The sequence below is a fragment of the Oscarella lobularis genome, chromosome 1, assembly GCF_947507565.1.
Source record: "Oscarella lobularis chromosome 1, ooOscLobu1.1, whole genome shotgun sequence".
Taxonomy (NCBI): domain Eukaryota; kingdom Metazoa; phylum Porifera; class Homoscleromorpha; order Homosclerophorida; family Oscarellidae; genus Oscarella; species Oscarella lobularis.
Window position 1 is genome coordinate 705,026 of NC_089175.1, and position 20,953 is coordinate 725,978.

At 44.1% G+C, this 20,953-nt stretch overlaps 1 protein-coding gene across 8 annotated transcripts in view; it reads right to left on the minus strand.

Moving 5' to 3' along the window:
- Positions 1 to 20,953, minus strand: part of LOC136199632 (uncharacterized) — a 43,053-nt gene that overhangs the window by 3,405 nt on the left and 18,695 nt on the right. For 6 of the 8 annotated variants that reach the window (XM_065989873.1, XM_065989874.1, XM_065989876.1 and 3 more), the window contains 105 exons: positions 20,812 to 20,925; positions 20,638 to 20,751; positions 20,470 to 20,583; positions 20,300 to 20,413; positions 20,097 to 20,243; positions 19,922 to 20,035; positions 19,752 to 19,865; positions 19,586 to 19,699; positions 19,401 to 19,514; positions 19,239 to 19,352; positions 19,034 to 19,177; positions 18,864 to 18,977; positions 18,696 to 18,809; positions 18,530 to 18,643; positions 18,355 to 18,468; positions 18,176 to 18,289; positions 18,012 to 18,125; positions 17,841 to 17,954; positions 17,637 to 17,783; positions 17,468 to 17,581; positions 17,301 to 17,414; positions 17,130 to 17,243; positions 16,964 to 17,077; positions 16,789 to 16,902; positions 16,584 to 16,730; positions 16,353 to 16,466; positions 16,182 to 16,295; positions 16,018 to 16,131; positions 15,849 to 15,962; positions 15,674 to 15,787; positions 15,504 to 15,617; positions 15,330 to 15,443; positions 15,162 to 15,275; positions 14,992 to 15,105; positions 14,790 to 14,936; positions 14,616 to 14,729; positions 14,447 to 14,560; positions 14,280 to 14,393; positions 14,107 to 14,220; positions 13,944 to 14,057; positions 13,778 to 13,891; positions 13,615 to 13,728; positions 13,440 to 13,553; positions 13,236 to 13,382; positions 13,072 to 13,185; positions 12,897 to 13,010; positions 12,734 to 12,847; positions 12,573 to 12,686; positions 12,408 to 12,521; positions 12,238 to 12,351; positions 12,072 to 12,185; positions 11,904 to 12,017; positions 11,738 to 11,851; positions 11,554 to 11,667; positions 11,380 to 11,493; positions 11,174 to 11,320; positions 11,014 to 11,127; positions 10,844 to 10,957; positions 10,675 to 10,788; positions 10,507 to 10,620; positions 10,325 to 10,438; positions 10,120 to 10,266; positions 9,957 to 10,070; positions 9,774 to 9,887; positions 9,611 to 9,724; positions 9,442 to 9,555; positions 9,275 to 9,388; positions 9,116 to 9,229; positions 8,949 to 9,062; positions 8,782 to 8,895; positions 8,611 to 8,724; positions 8,444 to 8,557; positions 8,273 to 8,386; positions 8,102 to 8,215; positions 7,933 to 8,046; positions 7,756 to 7,869; positions 7,584 to 7,697; positions 7,419 to 7,532; positions 7,252 to 7,365; positions 7,088 to 7,201; positions 6,917 to 7,030; positions 6,752 to 6,865; positions 6,573 to 6,686; positions 6,410 to 6,523; positions 6,235 to 6,348; positions 6,064 to 6,177; positions 5,900 to 6,013; positions 5,725 to 5,838; positions 5,516 to 5,659; positions 5,347 to 5,460; positions 5,177 to 5,290; positions 5,016 to 5,129; positions 4,845 to 4,958; positions 4,675 to 4,788; positions 4,512 to 4,625; positions 4,344 to 4,457; positions 4,143 to 4,289; positions 3,017 to 4,092; positions 2,483 to 2,963; positions 2,117 to 2,428; positions 1,765 to 2,064; positions 1,398 to 1,712; positions 1,078 to 1,344; positions 699 to 1,013; positions 55 to 648 (listed from right to left, as the gene is read on the minus strand). In XM_065989873.1, the coding sequence (XP_065845945.1) occupies positions 55 to 648; positions 699 to 1,013; positions 1,078 to 1,344; positions 1,398 to 1,712; positions 1,765 to 2,064; positions 2,117 to 2,428; positions 2,483 to 2,963; positions 3,017 to 4,092; positions 4,143 to 4,289; positions 4,344 to 4,457; positions 4,512 to 4,625; positions 4,675 to 4,788; positions 4,845 to 4,958; positions 5,016 to 5,129; positions 5,177 to 5,290; positions 5,347 to 5,460; positions 5,516 to 5,659; positions 5,725 to 5,838; positions 5,900 to 6,013; positions 6,064 to 6,177; positions 6,235 to 6,348; positions 6,410 to 6,523; positions 6,573 to 6,686; positions 6,752 to 6,865; positions 6,917 to 7,030; positions 7,088 to 7,201; positions 7,252 to 7,365; positions 7,419 to 7,532; positions 7,584 to 7,697; positions 7,756 to 7,869; positions 7,933 to 8,046; positions 8,102 to 8,215; positions 8,273 to 8,386; positions 8,444 to 8,557; positions 8,611 to 8,724; positions 8,782 to 8,895; positions 8,949 to 9,062; positions 9,116 to 9,229; positions 9,275 to 9,388; positions 9,442 to 9,555; positions 9,611 to 9,724; positions 9,774 to 9,887; positions 9,957 to 10,070; positions 10,120 to 10,266; positions 10,325 to 10,438; positions 10,507 to 10,620; positions 10,675 to 10,788; positions 10,844 to 10,957; positions 11,014 to 11,127; positions 11,174 to 11,320; positions 11,380 to 11,493; positions 11,554 to 11,667; positions 11,738 to 11,851; positions 11,904 to 12,017; positions 12,072 to 12,185; positions 12,238 to 12,351; positions 12,408 to 12,521; positions 12,573 to 12,686; positions 12,734 to 12,847; positions 12,897 to 13,010; positions 13,072 to 13,185; positions 13,236 to 13,382; positions 13,440 to 13,553; positions 13,615 to 13,728; positions 13,778 to 13,891; positions 13,944 to 14,057; positions 14,107 to 14,220; positions 14,280 to 14,393; positions 14,447 to 14,560; positions 14,616 to 14,729; positions 14,790 to 14,936; positions 14,992 to 15,105; positions 15,162 to 15,275; positions 15,330 to 15,443; positions 15,504 to 15,617; positions 15,674 to 15,787; positions 15,849 to 15,962; positions 16,018 to 16,131; positions 16,182 to 16,295; positions 16,353 to 16,466; positions 16,584 to 16,730; positions 16,789 to 16,902; positions 16,964 to 17,077; positions 17,130 to 17,243; positions 17,301 to 17,414; positions 17,468 to 17,581; positions 17,637 to 17,783; positions 17,841 to 17,954; positions 18,012 to 18,125; positions 18,176 to 18,289; positions 18,355 to 18,468; positions 18,530 to 18,643; positions 18,696 to 18,809; positions 18,864 to 18,977; positions 19,034 to 19,177; positions 19,239 to 19,352; positions 19,401 to 19,514; positions 19,586 to 19,699; positions 19,752 to 19,865; positions 19,922 to 20,035; positions 20,097 to 20,243; positions 20,300 to 20,413; positions 20,470 to 20,583; positions 20,638 to 20,751; positions 20,812 to 20,925 (15,042 nt within the window). Of the gene's footprint in view, positions 1 to 54; positions 649 to 698; positions 1,014 to 1,077; positions 1,345 to 1,397; positions 1,713 to 1,764; positions 2,065 to 2,116; positions 2,429 to 2,482; positions 2,964 to 3,016; positions 4,093 to 4,142; positions 4,298 to 4,343; positions 4,458 to 4,511; positions 4,626 to 4,674; positions 4,789 to 4,844; positions 4,959 to 5,015; positions 5,130 to 5,176; positions 5,291 to 5,346; positions 5,461 to 5,515; positions 5,660 to 5,724; positions 5,839 to 5,899; positions 6,014 to 6,063; positions 6,178 to 6,234; positions 6,349 to 6,409; positions 6,524 to 6,572; positions 6,687 to 6,751; positions 6,866 to 6,916; positions 7,031 to 7,087; positions 7,202 to 7,251; positions 7,366 to 7,418; positions 7,533 to 7,583; positions 7,698 to 7,755; positions 7,870 to 7,932; positions 8,047 to 8,101; positions 8,216 to 8,272; positions 8,387 to 8,443; positions 8,558 to 8,610; positions 8,725 to 8,781; positions 8,896 to 8,948; positions 9,063 to 9,115; positions 9,230 to 9,274; positions 9,389 to 9,441; positions 9,556 to 9,610; positions 9,725 to 9,773; positions 9,888 to 9,956; positions 10,071 to 10,119; positions 10,267 to 10,324; positions 10,439 to 10,506; positions 10,621 to 10,674; positions 10,789 to 10,843; positions 10,958 to 11,013; positions 11,128 to 11,173; positions 11,321 to 11,379; positions 11,494 to 11,553; positions 11,668 to 11,737; positions 11,852 to 11,903; positions 12,018 to 12,071; positions 12,186 to 12,237; positions 12,352 to 12,407; positions 12,522 to 12,572; positions 12,687 to 12,733; positions 12,848 to 12,896; positions 13,011 to 13,071; positions 13,186 to 13,235; positions 13,383 to 13,439; positions 13,554 to 13,614; positions 13,729 to 13,777; positions 13,892 to 13,943; positions 14,058 to 14,106; positions 14,221 to 14,279; positions 14,394 to 14,446; positions 14,561 to 14,615; positions 14,730 to 14,789; positions 14,937 to 14,991; positions 15,106 to 15,161; positions 15,276 to 15,329; positions 15,444 to 15,503; positions 15,618 to 15,673; positions 15,788 to 15,848; positions 15,963 to 16,017; positions 16,132 to 16,181; positions 16,296 to 16,352; positions 16,467 to 16,583; positions 16,731 to 16,788; positions 16,903 to 16,963; positions 17,078 to 17,129; positions 17,244 to 17,300; positions 17,415 to 17,467; positions 17,582 to 17,636; positions 17,784 to 17,840; positions 17,955 to 18,011; positions 18,126 to 18,175; positions 18,290 to 18,354; positions 18,469 to 18,529; positions 18,644 to 18,695; positions 18,810 to 18,863; positions 18,978 to 19,033; positions 19,178 to 19,238; positions 19,353 to 19,400; positions 19,515 to 19,585; positions 19,700 to 19,751; positions 19,866 to 19,921; positions 20,036 to 20,096; positions 20,244 to 20,299; positions 20,414 to 20,469; positions 20,584 to 20,637; positions 20,752 to 20,811; positions 20,926 to 20,953 lie in introns of those variants that run through there. The other 2 variants (XR_010673121.1, XM_065989878.1) reach the window with 2 other exon arrangements.

The following is a 20,953-nucleotide window of genomic DNA, read 5'->3' on the forward strand; positions in this document are numbered from 1 at the left end:
CGATCATTTTTACAATCACAAGATGAGAAGAAACGTTTCAAAAACTACGCTTACCAGATGGAGGCGTCTGAAAATATTGAGGATCAGAGACATCTCCGAGCGACCCGTCCGCGTAACCGGCAACCAGCGTGGCCGAGAAAAGCGTATACGGCATCAATCCTTCAACACCTTCACTCGTCTCATTGGCATTGATAACTCGCCTAATGAACGGAATAGATCCATCTATTCGAACAGTGAGTGTATAGTTTAGCAGATTCGGGTGCAACGGTCGTTCCCAATTCAAAGTCACCGACGTCGACGTGAGATCCCAATGAGTGACGTTGCGCGGTGTCCTATCATCGGGATCTACAAATTTCGTGAACATTAGGATCGGCTTGCTGCCGGCTCCCTCTCCCGATATCGTCTTTGCTCGAATAATGACCGAATACTGTGCCGGATGTTCGAGTCCTTCTACTTCTTGAAATCGTTCCGTTGGATTGTTCTGGTGAATGATTGTGAATGTTTTTGGTGTTCCTGTTGCGTTTTCCCACTGCGTGGTGATCTCGTACTCGGTGATAATGCCGTTGGGTTTCTTCGGTGGAGACCACGAGACGAGTAGACTCGCTCGTCTCGTCGCATCGACCCGAACGGCATCAGGTGGACCCGGCTCTAAAAACCCAATCAAATCAAGAATAATAAACCTCGTTATTAATTCCTACTTCCTTGATTGGTGTGGATGACAAGTAAGTCTGACGTAGGACCTTGGTAATCGTAGAGAATGTTGAAGGTTCGCATGGACAACTGATATTGTGTGTATCCCGTCAAATCGGCGACTCTCCATCGAAAGAATCGGCCATCTGGCACGCCGAGTTCGTCAGGACGCAGATCCACGTCTTTTGTCGATCCCGTTGCCGTTTCAGTAATGCGATACGAATAAGCGATCCGACCGTTTGGAAATCTAGGCGGCTCCCATTCGAGAAGGACGGACGATGCGCCGACGTTGGGAATTCGAAACGATCCAAGAGGACCAGGAGCTGCGCGACAGGGAAAAAATAAATAATCGTACATCCATTCTCTGTACAATTTCTATACACGTACTTCCTTCGAGTGTATAGGCAAATGTGACGGCACTTGCATTTCCGCCTTCGGCCTTCACTTCAATCCGATAATAAGTGTACGGAGACAAACGATCGAGTACGTAAGACTCATCTCTCGTCGTCACGTTTTGCTTCTCTCCTTTCTGATCATCTGCGCTGTAGACTATTACGTAGTGCGAGATTTTGCCAGCGGACGGAGCTAGCCACGACACTGAGATGCTTTCCGGTGTACCTGACCTTGCTGTCAGTCCTCGTGGAGCTCCAGGAACTAAAAATAAAGAACAATCAAATAATGAAAAGCAATACGAATTATTTACTAACTTTGCTTCAGAGTCACGACGTGAGCGAGAGCGGTCTTCTCGCCTAGTCCCTGCGACGTTCGTGCTCGCATGTAGATCGAATAGTTCGTTCCTTCCGTAAGGTTTGTTATGATGATGTTACTTTCGTCTCTTTGAACCGTGAAGTTGGCAACAGAGACCAACGACGTCAAATCGCGCCGACGACGATTTGACGACGAAAATACAAAAATGCGATAGTCCAAAATCTCGCCGCGAGGTTCCGACGGTGCCGTCCAGCTCAGAGAGATCGCTGTCGAGCTCACAGGATCAGCCCGTCCAACAGAAGGAGGACCAGGAACTACACGAAGAAATAAAGCCTCCATAATTCAAAACTATTACCGTACACTTACCGTCTTCACTCGTCCGCACTGTAAGATCGTCGCTGACCGGTCCGAGGCCCTTGTTTGTTCTACCGCTCACTTTGACAATATAAAACGTGTACGGTAAAAGGCCGCTAAGCGTAGCCGACGTCTCTGTTCCGCGCACTGTTACTGTTTTCTCAGCTTCGCCGCCCTTCTGAGCGACGTACGTGACGACGTAGTTGCGAAGAATACCGTTGCGACTACCACTAGGTATCGCTTCCCAAGAAATCCTTACGCTGCTTTTTGTGGCGTGAGCCAGAGAAACGTTTTCTGGTGGCTCATCGGGAACTGTGAACAAATGGCAAATGCAGAAAAATCATTAGATATTTGCTTTTTTTACCGTCTTCCGGAGTGGTGAAATTGTAGGGGTCTGACAGTGGCCCGAAGCCAATCGCCGTTGCAGCGCTAACTCGTATTCGATACTTTCGTCCAGAGAACAGATTTCTCACTGTTGCGTTCGTCTGCGGTGCGACGGTGGCGATTTCGGCTTGTGCCAAAACCCACTGACCTAATCTGTCTTCGATCTCGACCGCTACTTTGTATTTCGTGATTTTGCCGTTCTGTTCAAACCGATCAGGTGGTTTCCATACGACAAGAGCTTCTTTATTAGGTAGAGTTGTGACCGCAATATTGATAGGACTCCCATCCGGACCTACACAAATCACCGACAGTTTGTACACGAAATTCCCTTCTAAATGGGACTTACTGTCTTCTTGCGTCTTTGTCTCATTGGATGCACTCAAGCTAGAGTTATCTCCGTCAAACGCTTCAATTTGGACTTGATAATTAGTCACGGGCTCTAAATTTTCGACCTCTGCTTCACGTTGCGATCCGTCAACGCTCACCTCCAAACAAGTGACACATTTTCCTGTAATTAAATCTTTTCGGCAGGCAATCACAAGAAATCTCGTTGGAGAGCCGCCTAGAGACCACGTAACCTTCATCGTTCTGCTGGCTGGTGTCAAGCTTTTGAGTGTGGGAGATATTCCCACTTTCTTTGGTAGAGGATTTTCTTTCTCCCACGGTGTGGATGTCAATCCAGATCGGCTATTGGCCCGAATCGATAAGTAGAACCTGTCGCTATTCAAAAGAGTTTCCAATCCTTGAAGCCCAGACGTGAACGTCTTCAAAACGCACACACCGTCGGTAGCGCAATAGCAAGACTCGTCACGATCAAGACATTGAGACTAGACAAAACCAAAGATGACTTACAGACGTCCAAATTTTAGATGCTGCATACCCGAATTTGCGACGTAATTGTACCGCGTCCTTCGCTCGTCGTCGAACTCTTTGTCTTTGAGATGGTCCACTCGATCATTTCAATTCCGCTCTCTTTGTCCATTGCCTTCAGTTCGAGAGTGAACACCGATCCAATTCGGCCTTGCGAGCAATGATCTAAATCTCTGATAGGACTCTGCTCGCGTTTCCACACGATGACATCGGTGATCGACGGTGGAGTGAAGTCTGTGTAAACCAAAGCTGAACTAAACGCATGGTGCCCAAAAATATCTTTGGCCGTCATCTCGACTTCGTAAGTTTCGCCCGATTCAAAGGGCTTCGGATGACGATAGACCCAATTCTGTTTCAGAGCCGTGAAATTCTGAGATGCGATCAGCCGCTTGTAGGTAGCGTTCTTCTGATAAAGCGACAGTCCGAAAGACATGATTCCCGAGTAATTGAACGTTTGGATGCCGGAAAACGACAGTGGCGGCGTGACGACGTCGTATCCAAACTGAGGTCGTTCAATAGGAAATAGCAGTGACGGATTTTTCTTGATGTACGTGTTGTAGAAATGGTTTTCCCAGCTAACACTAAGATCTTGTCGACGTTGATCTGTTTGCCAGTTTTTGTATTTGGCCGACGTGAACTGAAGTTTGTGGCGAGTCGATAAGGCAACCGAGGAACCTTCCACTGTGTCCACCAAGATAAGACTTCGAACGATTGAGGTATGGGAACCGCGAGCGACCGTCAATTCAAGCAGATTCATTCCCGAGAACGGATGAATGAAAATGGGATAACGAACGGGTTGATGATCGATTCGATGAGACTGACTAAACCGAGGCGGCATCACGAGTAAGCTGTCTCGACGCACGAGAATATAGACTTTCCACGTGTACGTTAGTGGACACGTGAAGAAGCACGTCCACCCGTTCCAATACACGCTGACGTGATCTCGAAGAGCGCTGTCGCCGGACAGTACCGTTGCGCTGACGTGAAGGCGAGCTGGCGGTCGCGATGGTAGAGCTACGTCGTTGCACTGATTTGGCCATCTTCGAGGAGGATCGAGGCAGTTAAAAGGAGTGTTGTCAATTGTTTCTATAGAAATAAAACTGTTCGATTTTTGCAATTGTCACTACGACTCTTACCGAGACATTCGGTGATATTTGCGAATGGCTTTTGTGATAGAATGCACGTGTCGCAGTTCTGTCCATCGGCGCCGTCGCGGCACAAACATTGGCCCGTTGTCAGGTTACAATTTTCGCTCACCGAACCCGGTAAATAACATTCGCAAACTGAAACACTCCACGTATCGTTCAGAATAAAAAACCCAAAGGTCTTTAACTCACTTTTTTCGCACAAATTTCCGGCGTATCCCGTCATGCAGACGCACTTGTAGCCGTCAATGTCATCAACACATGTTCCCAGATTAAGACACGGCGATGACATGCATTCGTCAAGATCTGTATACCGTGAAAAAAGGTTAAAATGTAGATTTGTTTTTCAAAACATCTGACTCGTTTCGCAGACGTCTCCAGAGAATCCGTTTGCACAAATGCACGTAAATCGGTTGATTTCGTCTATACACGTTCCGTTATTCTGACACGGAACGGAAATACATTCGCCAATATCTAAGTAACATCGATTCCAAGTCCGTGCTAAACACATAGAAAAGCTTACCTATCTCGCAAATACTTCCGGTATGACCGGGAATGCAGTCGCATGCATATCCGGCTATCCCATCAGTACAGTTGCCACCATTCTGACAAGGAATGGAGACGCATTCATCAACGTCTACAACACAAATGCACAACCCTTACAACTCAAGATTGGAAGCAACAATCGCTCACTAGTCTCGCAATCGTCTCCGGTGAAGCCAACCGAGCACCGACACGTGTACCCATTTAGTCCATCGACACACGTTCCATTATTTTCGCAAGGAAACGATGCACAATCGTCAATGTCTAAGAAAGACATAAAATTGACTTAGGGAAAAGAAAACTAATGAACAAAACACATACTAGTTTCGCAAGCGTCTCCAGTGTACCCGCTCATGCAAATGCACGTGAAGGCGTTGATTTCGTCTATGCACGTCCCACCATTCCGGCATGGAGCGGAGACACACTCACCAATATCTAATAGAAAGTATCAAAAGAAGCCAAACACAAAAAAATTGGCAAACTCGTTTCGCAGTTATCACCGGTATGACCGGGAATGCAGTCGCACGTATAACCGGCGATCCCATCAGAACAGTTGCCGCCATTCTGACATGGAAAGGACTCGCATTCATCAATATCTGGAACACAAATACACGCCTATAAAATCTACACATATAAGTAAAACCAGTCTCACTAGTCTCGCATTCGTCTCCGGTGTAGCCAGCTACGCATCCACACGTGTACTCGTTAACTTCGTCGATGCAATTTCCACCGTTCTGACAAGGCGAAGTGGCACATTCGTCGACGTCTGATAGAGATTAACAACGAAAATAAAAGAAAAACTCCGAAATAAGAAATCATACTCGTCTCGCATTGGTTTCCGGTGTAACCAGCCATGCATTGACACGCGTACCCGACGGTGAAATCCGAAGAATCCGTCCATTCGGCATTCAAATCAATGCACGTTCCTCCGTTCTTGCATGGAGAAGATGCACATTCGTCAATGTCTGCAAGTGACAAGAATAATTTAATTAAGTCAAACGCATCAATACAGTGACAAATATAAACTCGCTTGTTTCGCATTGATCTCCAGTGAAGCCAGGCATGCAGAGACAAGCAAAAGAGTCTATTTCATCGATGCACGTCCCGCCGTTGTTGCAAGGCGACGATACACATTCATCGATATCTGAATAAAAAGCGACATCTCTACAGAACGCCCTCATGCAGTCAATAAGCGCAACGATTACTTGTCTCGCATTCGTCTCCTGCGTAGCCAGATGTGCAATTGCACGTGTACATGCCAACTCCATCGACACACGTTCCATTATTTTGACAAGGCTCGGACGCACATTCGTCGATATCTAAAATAAAGAATAAAATAAAAATACACGTTATAACAAATATCGCTAACTCGTTTTGCATTGGTCGCCGGTGTAGCCTGCAATGCACTGACAAGTGAAATAGTTAATTCCATCAATGCACGTTCCGCCATTGACGCACGGAAAAGATGAACATTCGTCAATATCTGAAGAAGACGACGTTAAGTCAAATAATCAACATTTCATGACCAACAAACTCTCACTTGTTTCGCAATCGTCTCCGGTGAAGCCAGCCAAGCATTGGCACGTGTAAAAATCAACTCCATCGAAGCAAGTTCCGCCGTTTCTGCAAGGCGAAGATTCACATTCGTCGATGTCTAGAAAATGTGACGAAATAAGAAAACTTCAACGACTCTCCATATAGCTATATTTTCTCACTCATTTCGCATATGTCTCCAGTGTATCCGCTCATGCAAATGCACGTAAAAGCGTTGATTTTGTCAATGCACCTTCCGCCGTTGCTGCAAGGCCAAGATGCACAATCGTCAATGTCTAGACAACAGAAGATAATAATACTAAATAATATTCCAAAAACTTTTACTCGTCTCGCATTGGTTTCCAGTGTAACCAGATATGCAATGACACGTGTACACGTCAATTCCATCGACACATCTTCCATTGTTTTCGCAAGGAAACGATGCACAATCGTCAATATCTAGAAAAAAGAAAGAAGAAAGATATCAATATTGAATAAACGTAATAAACACTACTAACACATACTCATTTCACAAGCGTCTCCAGTGTACCCACTCATGCAAATGCACGTGAACGCGTTGATTTGGTCAATGCAAGTCCCACCATGATGACAAGGATCAGAGGCACACTCACCAATATCTAAACGAAACCAGATAAATCAAACGAATAGACTCAAACAAATGGGCGAACTCGTTTCGCAGTCTTCGCCAGTATGACCAGGAATGCAGTCACATCTATAGCCAGCGATCGAATCGGTACAGGTGCCACCATTTTGACAAGGAAATGACTCGCATTCATCAATGTCTACAAGAATAATAACACACGACTCTATCAATACGACAGAAAAAAATTTGCACTCACTCGTCTCGCAGTCGTCTCCTGTATAGCCAGATGGGCAATAGCACGTGTACTTGGCTACTCTATCGATGCACGTTCCTCCGTTCACGCAAGGCCAAGACGCACATTCGTTCACATCTAAAATAAGAAAATGAATAACACCACAGGTTATAACAAACATTTCTCACTCGTTTCGCATAGGTCTCCGGTGTAGCCTGTAATGCACTGACAAGAGAAATGGTCAATTTCGTCAATGCACGTTCCACCATTAGTGCACGGAAAAGATGCACATTCGTCAACATCTAAACGATGAAAAATTAACAAAGAAGCGACCATTAATTTGACACAATCTTACTCGTCTCGCAGACATCTCCAGTAAAAGCGCTTGTACAATCGCACTTAAATCCGTTGACATGGTCTATGCACGCTCCGTTGTTTAGGCAAGGCATGGAAGCGCATTCGTTGACGTCTGATTCAGAAACTCTGCCAGATCCGTGCACAATAACTAGAGAGTACTAACTCGTCTCGCATGAATCTCCGGTGTATCCGTCTATGCAGAAGCACGTGTAGCCGTCAATGCCATCGACACATGTTCCAAGATTCAGACACGGAAATGATACGCATTCGTCAATATCTGTATACCGTAAAAGAATCATTAAGAAAATTATGATTCTCTGTGAAAAGAATCTCACTCGTTTCGCAAACGTTCCCAGAAAATCCGTCTGCGCAATTGCACGTGAATCGGTTGATTTCGTCTACACACGTTCCGTTATTCTGACAAGGCGCTGAGGTACATTCACCAATATCTAAAGAACAATCGATTACAATCTCATTATTCAACACTCGAAAACACCGCAAGAACTTCTTACCTGTTTCGCATAAAACTCCGGTATGACCGGGAACGCAGTCACACGTAAATCCGTCAATGCCATCTGTACACTTGCCTCCATTTCGACAAGGAACGGAGACGCATTCGTCAATATCTAGAAGCGTTTAATTTTTTCCATAGCACATGTTCTATACATCAAACCAACTCACTGGTTTCGCAGACGTCTCCTGTATAGCCAGCTATGCACAGGCATGCGTGTCCGTCAAATCCATCAATACACGTTCCGTTATTCTGACAAGGCGTAGACGTACATTCGTCGATATCTGAATTAAAAGTTAAATCTCTACAAAAAGAGAATTGCTGAAAAATGCAACAATTACTCGTCTCGCATTGGTCTCCGGTATAGCCCGCTAAGCAATAACAAGTGAATTCGTAAATTCCATCGATGCACGTCCCGTTGTTTCCGCACGGCAAAGATGCGCATTCGTCAATATCTAAATAAAAAGTAATGCCTCAACAGACAGCCCATTGTTGAGAAGCGCAACTATTACTCGTCTCGCATTGGTTTCCTGTGTAGCCAGACGTGCAACTGCACGTGTACACGCCAATTCCATCAATACACGATCCATTATGTTGACAAGGCTCAGACGCACATTCGTTAATGTCTAAGAAGAAAATGTTGAAGAAAACTGAACATTAATTCAACACAAAATCCTACTCTTCTCGCAGATATCTCCAGTGAAGGCACTTGTACAATTGCACGTGAATCGGTTGATTTTGTCTATGCATGTTCCGTTGTTTTGACACGGCATAGATGCGCATTCGTTGACGTCTGTTTCAAAAACTTTTTTTAGTTTTCTGCATCGTAACTAGAGATACTTGTACTAACTCGTCTCGCAAGTATCTCCGGTGTATCCGTCCATGCAGTAGCACGTGTAGCCGTCAATGCCATCAACACATGTTCCCAGATTGTGACAAGGCACAGAAACGCATTCGTCAATATCTGTAGTTAAAAATTGATTAAAATGTGATCTCTGCTTTAGCCAAAAATTTCACTTGTTTCGCAGACGATACCAGTAAATCCGCTTTCGCAAGTGCACATAAATCGGTTGATTTCGTCTATGCACGTTCCATTATTCTGGCAAGGAACGGACGAACATTCGCCAATATCTAAATTGCATGGATTAGGGCCACTTCCGCGCGAAATCAGAGCGAAGGCTAACCTGTTTCGCAAAAGAATCCGGTATGACCAGGAACGCAGTCACACATAAATCCGTCTATGCCATCCGTACAGCTGCCTCCATTTTGACAAGGATAAGACGCGCACTCATCAAAGTCTAGATAAACATGATATCAAAAGACACAACCCAAAACGCCCTCACTCGTTTCGCATTGGTCTCCGGTGTAGCCTGCCATGCACCGACAAGTGAAATAGTCGATTTCATCAAAGCACGTTCCTCCGTTCTCGCAAGGAGAACACGCACATTCGTCGATATCTGAATATAAAGTCTCTACAGAAAGCCCGTTGTGGAAAAATAAAAACGATTACTTGTTTCGCAGTGGTTTCCGGTGTAGCCAGATGTGCAATTGCACGTGTACCCGCCAACTCCATCGACACACGTTCCATTATTTTGACAAGGCCAAGACGCGCATTCGTCAATATCTAAGTAGATAAAAATGAATGAACTAAACTGAAAAGTATTTCAACACAATCCTACTCGTTTCACAGACGAAACCAGAAAATCCGCTTGCGCAAATGCACGTGAATCGGTTGATTTCGTCTATACACGTTCCGTTATTCTGGCAAGGCACGGAAGAACATTCGCCAAAATCTAAATCACTTCGATTCCAATTTTGTGCTAAAACAAAGCAAGAGCTTACCTGTTTCGCAAAGAACCCCGGTGTGACCGGGAACGCAGTCGCACGTAAATCCGTTAATGCCATCAATGCAGGTCCCATCATTATGACAAGGAACAGAATCGCATTCGTCAATGTCTATATACAACACAAAAGCACGACCATTACAGTTCAATCAAGTTAGATTGAAAATAAACATTTGCTCACTGGTCTCGCATTCGTATCCAGTGTAGCCAGCTACGCATCCACATGTGTACTCGTTAATTCTGTCGTTGCAACTTCCGCCGTTCTGACAAGGCGAAGAAGCACATTCATCGATATCTGAAAAAACATAAAAATGCACAAAACTACAAAAAGAGAATTCATGTACTCGTATTGCATTGTTCTCCCGTGTAGCCAGCCATGCATTGACACGCGTAACCTACGGTAAAACCGGAAGAAGAACTTGTCCATTCAGCATTCAAATCGATGCATGATCCTCCATTGTTGCATGGCGAAGAGGCACATTCGTCGATGTCTGCAATTGACAAGAAAAAGTCTAACTCATCAATACAGTGTAAATTATGAAAACTCACTTGTCTCGCATTGATCTCCGGTGAAGCCAGACATGCACTGACAAGTAAAATAGTCTATTTCATCAATGCACGTTCCGCCATTAGTGCAAGGCGAAGATGCACATTCGTCAATGTCTAAAACAGAAACAAAAATATTAAGCATTCAGCAAAAGTAAAACATTTCTCTACCAAAAAATTCTTACTCGCTTCACATTGATCTCCGGTGTAGCCAGATGTGCAATTGCACATGTACTCGTAAATTCCATCGAAACACGTTCCGCCGTTCTCGCAAGGTGAAGACTCGCATTCGTTAATGTCTACGGAATGAAAATGTCACTTCACGTTCACGTTCTCCTCATTGACAATCTAACTCGTCTCGCAAACGTCTCCAGTATACCCTCCCATGCACATGCACGTGAAGGCGTTGATTTCGTCAATACACGTCCCTCCATTCTGGCAAGGATCGGAGGAACACTCGCCAATATCTAATAAAGGATAACATAATGAGTCCAACGTACAGACAGAAACATATGAGCAAACTCGTTTCGCAGTTATCACCGGTATGACCCGGAATGCAGTTGCACGTATAACTGACGATCCCATCAGTACAATTGCCTCCATTCTGACATGGAAAAGACTCGCATTCATTAATGTCTAGAAGAGAACCGCAGAAGCATGAAATCTACACATAAAAGTAATATTACGCTCACTAGTCTCGCATTCGTTTCCGGTGTAGCCAGCTACGCATCCGCACGTGTATTTGTTAATTCCGTCGCTGCAACTTCCGCCGTTTTGACAAGGCGAAGACGCACATTCATCGACATCTGATAGAGAATAAAAATGCGCAAACTAGGAAACAAAAATTCTTACTCGTCTCGCATTGGTCTCCGGTGTAGCCAGCCACGCATTGACACGCGTACCCGACGGTAAAACCCGAAGAAGAAGTCGTCCATCCGGCATTCAAATCGATGCACGCTCCTCCGTTCTTGCAAGGAGAAGACGCGCATTCGTCAATATCTACAAACAAGAAGAAACCGTTTAGTCAACAGTACAGTAAGTCTGACACAAGCTCTCACTCGTCTCGCATTGAACACTGGTGAAGCCGGAAAGGCACTGACACGTAAAGGAATCAATTCCATCAATGCACCTTCCGCCGTTGTTGCAAGGCCAAGATGCACAATCGTCAATGTCTAAACAAGAGATCATAAGTATACTAAGCCTCTACTGAATAAAACTATATAAACTCATACTCGTCTCGCATTGGTTTCCAGTGTAGCCAGCTGTGCAATGACACGTGTACACGTCAATTCCATCGACACACCTTCCATTGTTTTCGCAAGGAAACGATGAACAATCGTCAATATCTAGAAAAAAGGACGAAGAAGACATCATTATTTAATACACATAATAGACACTACTAAACATAACACATACTCGTTTCACAAGCGTCTCCAGTGTAACCGCTAATGCATATGCAAGTGAATGCGTTGATTTCGTCAATGCAAGTGCCGGCATTGTGACAAGGATCAGAGGCACACTCACCAATATCTAAAAAGAAGAAAATAATCAAACAAAAAAACACTCAAACAAAGAAGCAAACTCGTTTCGCAGTCTTCGCCAGTATGACCAGGAATGCAGTCGCATCTATAGCCAGCAATCGAATCGGTACAGGTGCCACCATTTTGACAAGGAAATGACTCGCATTCATCAATGTCTACAAGAATAATAATAACACACGACTCTATCAAAACGAAAAATTTGCACTAACTCGTCTCGCAGTCGTTCCCTGTATAGCCAGATGTGCAATAGCACATGTACTCGGCTACTCCATCAATGCACGTTCCTCCGTTCACGCAAGGCAAAGACGCACATTCGTCGACATCTGAAAAAAGGAATGAAATAACACTACTAGTTATATAACAAACAATTCTCACTCGTTTCGCATTGGTCTCCGGTGTAGCCTGCAATACACTGGCAAGAGAAATAGTCAATCTCGTCCAAGCACGATCCACCATTAGTGCAAGGAAAAGAGGCACAATCATCAATATCTAAACGATAGAATATCAAAAAAAAGAAGCGATCATTGATTTGATAACGATCTTACTCGTCTCGCAGACATCTCCAGTAAAAGCTCTTCTACAATTGCACTTGAATCCGTTGACCTGGTCGATGCAGGTTCCGTTGTTTAAGCAAGGCATGGAAGCGCATTCATTAATGTCTATTTCAGAAAATCTGCTAGATCCGTGCACCATAACTAGAGAGTACTAACTTGTCTCGCATGAGTGTCCAGTGTATCCGTCTATGCAGAAGCACGTGTAGCCGTCAATGCCATCGACACATGTTCCGAGATTGCGACAAGGCATAGAGACGCACTCGTCAATATCTGTAGTCAAATTAAAATTTAGGCTCTGCTTGAGACAAAAACCTCACTCGTTTCACAGACGAGACCCGAAAATCCGCTCGCGCAAGTGCACGTGAATCGGTTGATTTCGTCTACACACGTTCCGTTATTCTGGCAAGGCACGGAGGAACATTCGCCGATATCTAAATCACATCGATTCATATTCTGTGCTAAAACAAAGCAAGAGTTTACCTGTTTCGCAAAGAACTCCGGTATGACCGGGAATGCAGTCGCACGTAAATCCGTTGATGCCATCAATACAGGTTCCTCCGTTTTGACAAGGAACGGGATCGCATTCGTAAAAGTCTACAATACAAACGCACGACCATTACACTTCAAGACAGATTGAAAGTAAAAACTTGCTCACTGGTCTCGCATTCGTTTCCAGTATAGCCAGCTACGCAACTACACGTGTACTCGTTAATTCCGTCGTTGCAACTTCCGCCGTTCTGACAAGGCGAAGAAGCACATTCATCGATATCTGAAAATAACGCATAAAAATGTCTACACTACCAAAACGAAAATTCCTACTCGTATTGCATTGTTCTCCGGTGTAGCCAGCCATGCATTGACACGCGTAACCTACGGTAAAACCCGAAGAAGAACTCGTCCATTCGGCATTCAAATCGATGCACGATCCTCCGTTTTCGCATGGGGAAGAGGCACATTCATCAATGTCTGAAAGTGACAAGAGCAAGTCAAACTCATAAATACAATGTCAAATATAAAACTCGCTTGTCTCGCATTGATCTCCGGTGAATCCAGACATGCACTGACAAGTGAAATAGTCAATTCCATCAATGCACGTTCCGCCATTGGTACAAGGAAAAGACGCGCAATCGTCAATATCTGATGAAGACGAGACGTCAAGTCAAACTATCGACATACTTCATGACAAACAAACTCTCACTTGTTGCGCAATCGTCTCCGGTGTAGCCTGCCAAACATTGACACGTGTACAAATCAACTCCATCAATGCAAATTCCGCCGTTTCTGCAAGGCGAAGACTCACATTCGTTGATGTCTAGAAAATGTCACGAAATAAGAAAACATTAACGCCTCTATTTTCTCACTTGTCTCGCATACATCTCCAGTGTATCCGCTTATGCAAATGCAGGTGAAAGCGTTGATTTCGTCAATGCACGTTCCGCCATTCTGGCAGGGATCAGACGAACATTCACCAATGTCTAGAAATGTCAAAATCATTTTAAAAGTACGTTCCAAATGATAGAAAACTACTTGTTTCGCAATTAAAGCCAGTATGGCCGGGAATGCACACGCACGTATATTCGTCAATGCCATCAGAACAAGTCCCTCCGTTGTTGCAAGGCCAAGATGCACAATCGTCAATGTCTAAACAAGAGAAGATAATAATACTAAACAATACTCTAAAAACTCTTACTCGTCTCGCATTGGTTTCCAGTGTAACCAGAAATGCAATGACACGTGTACACGTCAATTCCATCGACACACCTTCCATTGTTCTCACAAGGAAACGATGCACAATTGTCAATATCTCGAAAAAGAAAGGAGAAAGATATCAACAAAATAAACACTAATAAACATAACACATACTCGTTTCACAAGCGTCTCCAGTGAACCCGCTTATGCAAATGCAAGTAAACGCGTTGATTTCATCGATGCAGGTCCCAGCATTGTGACAAGGATCAGAGGCACATTTACCAATATCTAAACGAAAACAAGAAAAATCAAAACGAATAGAATTACACTAATAGGCAAACTCGTTTCGCAGTCTTCGCCAGTATGACCAGGAATGCAGTCGCATGTATAGCCAGCGATCAAATCGGTACAGGTGCCACCATTTTGACAAGGAAAAGATCCGCATTCATCAATGTCTATATAAAAAAATAATACACAACTCTATTAAAAATAAGAAAAAATTGCACTCACTCGTCTCGCAGTCGTCCCCTGTATAGCCAGATGTGCAAATGCAAGTGTACTCGTCCACTCCATCGATGCACGTTCCTCGGTTGTTGCAAGGCGAAGAGGCACATTCGTCGACATCTGATAAACAACAGATATGCATAAAGAACATTGAAATTACGAAACATAAATAACTCTCACTTGTCTCGCATTGGTCTCCGGTGTAGCCAGATGCGCAATGGCACGCGTATCCCACATCGAAACCGGAAGAAGAACTTGTCCAATCGGTGTTCAAATCGATGCACGTTCCTCCGTTTTTGCACGGAAGAGAGGCACATTCGTCAATGTCTGAAGTTCATGAAATCAAGTCCAAAATCATTTCAGTGTCATATACGAAACTCACTCGTCTGGCATTGATCACCGGTGAAACCAGGCATGCATTGACAAGCAAAAAAGTCTATTCCATCAACACACATTCCGCTGTTTTCGCAAGGAACCGATGCACATTCGTCAATATCTGAAAAATGAAAAGTCTCTACGAAACGAACATTTTGTAAATAACGCAACGATTACTCGTCTCGCAAACGTCTCCTGTGTAGCCCGCCATGCACAGACATGTGAATTTGTCAAATCCATCAATACACGTTCCGTTGTTCTGACAAGGCGTAGATGCACATTCGTCAATATCTGTATAATGTGCAAAAATTAATTTTGATTTTTCTTTCGTTAAACGAATCTAACTCGTTTCGCAAACATTCCCAGAGAATCCGTCTGCGCATATGCACGTGAATCGGTCGATTTCGTCAACGCACGTTCCGTTATTCTGGCAAGGCGTTGAGGTACATTCACCAATATCTAAAGAACAATCGATTCCAATCTGGGTACTTAACATGCGAAAACAGAGAAACGGGTTACCTGTTTGGCAAAAAACTCCGGTATGACCGGGAACGCAATTACACTCATATCCGTCAATGCCATCAGTGCAAGTGCCTCCATTTTGACAAGGATAAGACGCACACTCGTCAAAGTCTAGATAAGGAATGCAGAGACATGTTATAATCAGAAGCAACCAAAAACGTCCTCACTTGTTTCGCATTGGACACCGGTGTAGCCTGCCATGCACACACAGCTAAAATAGTCAATTCCATCAATGCACGTTCCGCCGTTGTTGCAAGGAAACGATGCACATTCGTTGATATCTAAAGAAGAGAAGATAAACAGGGTAGAAAGAAGTACAGTTGTAGGCGAACAAACTCTCACTCGTCTCGCATTGCTTTCCGGTATAGCCAGATGAGCACTGACAAGTGAATACATCTAGGCCATCGACGCACCTTCCACCGTTCTCGCAAGGTAAAGAATCGCATTCGTCAATGTCTGAAATGTTTATCACTAGTGACACGATCAAGATTATACTATAAGATAAGCTCACTCGTCTCGCAAACGTCTCCAGTGTACCCTCCAATGCAAATGCACGTGAAGGCGTTGATTTCGTCAAGGCACGTCCCGCCGTTCTGGCAAGGATCGGAGACACATTCCCCAATATCTAAACAAAACAAGATAAATCAAACAAACACACTTAACAAAGAAGCACACTCGTTTCGCAGTTATAACCGGTATGACCGGGAATGCAGTCGCACGTATAACCGGCGATCCAATCAGTACAGTTGCCGCCATTCTGACATGGAATAGACTCGCATTCATCAATGTCTATAGAAGACAAAGGTAAGACAATAAAATATCCACAGAAAATTAAACCACTCTCACTCGTCTCGCATTCGTCTCCAGTGTAGCCAGCTACGCATTGACACGTGTACTCGTTAACTCCGTCGCTGCAATCACCTCCGTTCTGACAAGGCGAAGACGCACATTCATCGATATCTGAAAAAACGCATAGAAAATGACAACGCTACCAAAACGATAGCCTCAGACCACGAACTCTCCTAGCTAACGAAGTTTGTAAGGGAGGCCCGAGGCTACCAAAACGAGAATTCCTACTCGTATTGCATCGTTCTCCGGTGTAGCCAGCCATGCATCTACACGCGTAACCTACGGTAAAGCCCGAAGAAGAACTAGTCCATTCTGCATTCAAATCGATACACGTTCCCCCGTTCTTGCATGGCGAAGAGGCACATTCGTCAATGTCTGCAATTGACAAGAAAAAGTCTAATTCATCAATGCAATCTAAATTATAAATACCCACTCGTCTCGCATTGATCTCCGGTGAAGCCAGACATGCACTGACAAGTAAAATTGTCTATTTCATCTATGCACGTTCCGCCATTGGTGCACGGAAAAGATGCACATTCGTCAATGTCTAAAAAAAAAAAATAGGTATTCAATAAAAGTAAAACATTTATCTACCAAAAAATTCTTACTCGTTTCGCATTGATCTCCGGTATGGCCAAATGTGCAACTGCAAGTGTATTCGTAAACTCCATCGACACACGTTCCGCCGTTCTCGCAGGGTGAAGAATTGCATTCGTCAATGTCTACGAAATGAAAATGTCTCCACGTTCCCGTTCTCTTCATTGATAATCTTACTTGTCTCGCAAATGTCTCCAGTATACCCTCTCATACACATGCACGTGAAGGCGTTGATTTCGTCAATGCACGTTCCGCCATTCTGGCAAGGATCGGAGGCACACTCGCCAATATCTAATAGGGGACAGTATGATAAGTCCAACGTACAGACAGAAAAGAAACGGGACAAACTCGTTTCGCAGTTATCACCGGTATGACCCGGAATGCAGTAACATGTATAACTGACGATCCCATCAGTACAGTTGCCGCCATTCTGGCATGGTAAAGACTCGCATTCATCAATGTCTAGAGGAAAAAGCAAGACTATATAATCTAAATCAAATAGAAAAATTACTCACTGGTCTCGCATTCTTCTCCGGTGTAGCCAGCTACGCATCGACACGCGTACTGGTTAATTCCGTCGCTGCAATTTCCGCCGTTCTGACAAGGCCAAGAAACACACTCGTCGATGTCTGATAGAGACGAAAACGAATAAAAATTGACGAGCTACGAAACGAGAATTCTCACTCGTCTCGCATTTGTCTCCGGTGTAGCCAGCCATGCATTGACACGCGTACCCTACTGTGAAACCCGAAGAAGAGCTTGTCCATTCGGTATTCAAATCGATGCACGATCCTCCGTTTTCGCACGGAGAAGAGGCACATTCATCAATGTCTGAAAGTGACAAGAACAAGTCAAACTCATTAAGACAATGTGAAATATAAAACTCGCTTGTCTCGCATTGATCGCCGGTGAATCCAGGCATGCACTGACAACTAAAATCGTCTATTTCATCTATGCACGTTCCGCCGTTGTTGCAAGGAAACGATGTGCATTCATCGATATCTGCATACAAAGCGACATCTTTAGAGAAAGCCTACTTTTAAAAAGGTCATCGATTACTCGTCTCGCATTGGTCTCCTGTGTAGCCAGATGTGCAATTGCAAGTGTACATGCCAACTCCATCGACACACGTTCCATTATTTTGGCAAGGCTCGGACGCACATTCGTCGATATCTAAAATAAAGAATGAAATAAAACTACACCTCATAACAAAAATCGCTAACTTGTTTTGCATTGGTCTCCGGTGTAGCCTTCACTGCACTGACAAGTGAAATGGTTAATTCCATCAACGCACGTTCCGCCATTGGTGCAAGGATAAGATGCGCAATCGTCAATATCTGATGAAGACGAGACGTCAAGTCGTTTAAACTGTCGACATACTTCATGACAAACAAACTCTCACTTGTTTCGCAATCATCTCCGGTGTAGCCTGCCAAACATTGACACGTGTACAAATCAACTCCATCAGTGCAAGTTCCGCCGTTTCTGCAAGGTGAAGACTCACATTCGTTGACGTCTAGAAAATGTCACGAAATAAGAAAACTTTAACGACTCTCCATATAGCTATATTTTCTCACTTGTCTCGCACACATCTCCAGTGTATCCGCTTATGCAAATGCATGTGAAAGCGTTGATTTCGTCAATGCACGTTCCGCCATTCTGGCAGGGATCAGACGAACATTCACCAATGTCTAGAAATGTCGCAATCCTTTTAAAAGTACGTTCCAAATGATAGAAAGCTACTTGTTTCGCAATTATCGCCGGTATGGCCGGGAATGCACACGCACGTGTATTCGTCAATGCCATCAGAACAGGTCCCTCCGTTTTGGCAAGGATAAGATGCACACTCGTCAAAGTCTGCTCGAAAATATAAAGCTTTTGACCATCAGATCCAACAGCAAATTATCTAACTTGTTTCGCATTGGTTTCCGATGTAGCCTGCAGTGCACTCGCAAGTGAAATAGTCAATTCTATCAATGCACGTTCCTCCGTTCACGCAAGGAAAAGAAGCACATTCGTCGACATCTGATAAGGAACAGATATACAACAGTGTAACAAAAATTGCAATAAAGAACTCTCACTTGTCTCGCATTGGTCTCCGGCGTAGCCAGCTGTGCAATGGCACGTGTATCCCACATCAAAACCGGAAGAACTTGTCCAATCAGCGTTCAAATCGATGCACGTTCCTCCATTCTTGCACGGAGAAGACGCACATTCGTCAATATCTACAAACAAGAATAACGTTTAATCCAATAGTTAGTAAGTGTGACACAAGTAAACTCTCACTCGTCTCGCATTGAACCCCGGTGAAGCCAGGAAGGCACTGACACGTAAAGGAATCAATTTCATCAATGCACCTTCCGCCGTTGTTGCAAGGCCAAGATGCACAATCGTCAATGTCTAAACAAGAGAAGATAATAATACTAAACAATACTCTAAAACTCTTACTCGTCTCGCATTGGTTTCCAGTGTAACCAGAAATGCAATGACACGTGTACACGTCAATTCCATCGTCACACCTTCCATTGTTCTCGCATGGAAACGACGCACAATCGTCAATATCTAGAAAAGAGAAAGAAGAAAGATATCAATATGAAACAAACGTAATCAACAATACTGAATATAACACATACTCGTTTCACAAGCGTCTCCAGTGTACCCGCTTATACAAATACAAGTAAACGCGTTTAATTCGTCAATGCAAGTCCCAGCATTGTGACAAGGATCAGAGGCACATTCACCAATATCTAAACGAAAACCAGTAAAATCAAACGAAGAGAATTAAACAAATAGGCAAACTCGTTTCGCAGTCTTCGCCAGTATGACCAGGAACGCAGTCGCATGTATAGCCAGCGATCGAATCGGTACAGGTGCCACCATTATGACAGGGAAAAGATTCGCATTCATCAATGTCTATATAAAAAATAACCCACAACTCTATTAAAAAGTAAGAAAAAAATTGCACTCACTCGTCTCGCAGTCGACCCCTGTATAGCCAAATGTGCAAATGCAAGTGTACTCGTCCACTCCATCGATGCACGTTCCTCTGTTGATGCAAGGCGAAGAGGCACATTCGTCGACATCTGATAAACAACAGATGTGCATAAAGAACATGAAATTACGTAACATAAATAAGTCTCTCACTTGTCTCGCATTGGTCTCCGGTGTAGCCAGATGCGCAATGGCACGCGTATCCCACATCGAAACCGGAAGAAGATCTTGTCCAATCGGCATTCAAATCGATGCACGTTCCTCCGTTCTTGCACGGAAGAGAGGCACATTCGTCAATGTCTGCAGTTTACGAAATCAAGTTCAACCATCATTACAGTGTCCAATATGAAACTTACTCGTCTGGCATTGATCACCGGTGAAACCATGCATGCATTGACAAGCAAAAAAGTCTATTCCATCAACACACATTCCGCTGTTTTCGCAAGGAACCGATGCACATTCGTCAATATCTGAAAAATGAAAAGTCTCTACGAAACGAACATTTTGTAAATAACGCAACGATTACTCGTCTCGCATTGGTCTCCTGTGTAGCCCGCCATGCACAGACATGTGAATTTGTCAAATCCATCAATACACGTTCCGTTGTTCTGACAAGGCGTAGATGCACATTCGTCAATATCTGTATAATGTGCAAAAATTAATTTTGATTTTTCTTTCGTTAAACGAATCTAACTCGTTTCGCAAACATTCCCAGAGAATCCGTCTGCGCATATGCACGTGAATCGGTCGATTTCGTCAACGCACGTTCCGTTATTCTGGCAAGGCGTTGAGGTACATTCACCAATATCTAAAGAACAATCGATTCCAATCTGGGTACTTAGCATGCGAAAACAGAGAAACGGGTTACCTGTTTGGCAAAAAACTCCGGTATGACCGGGAACGCAATTACACTCATATCCGTCAATGCCATCAGTGCAAGTGCCTCCATTTTGACAAGGATAAGACGAGCACTCGTCAAAGTCTAGATAAAAAATGCAGAGACATGTGTT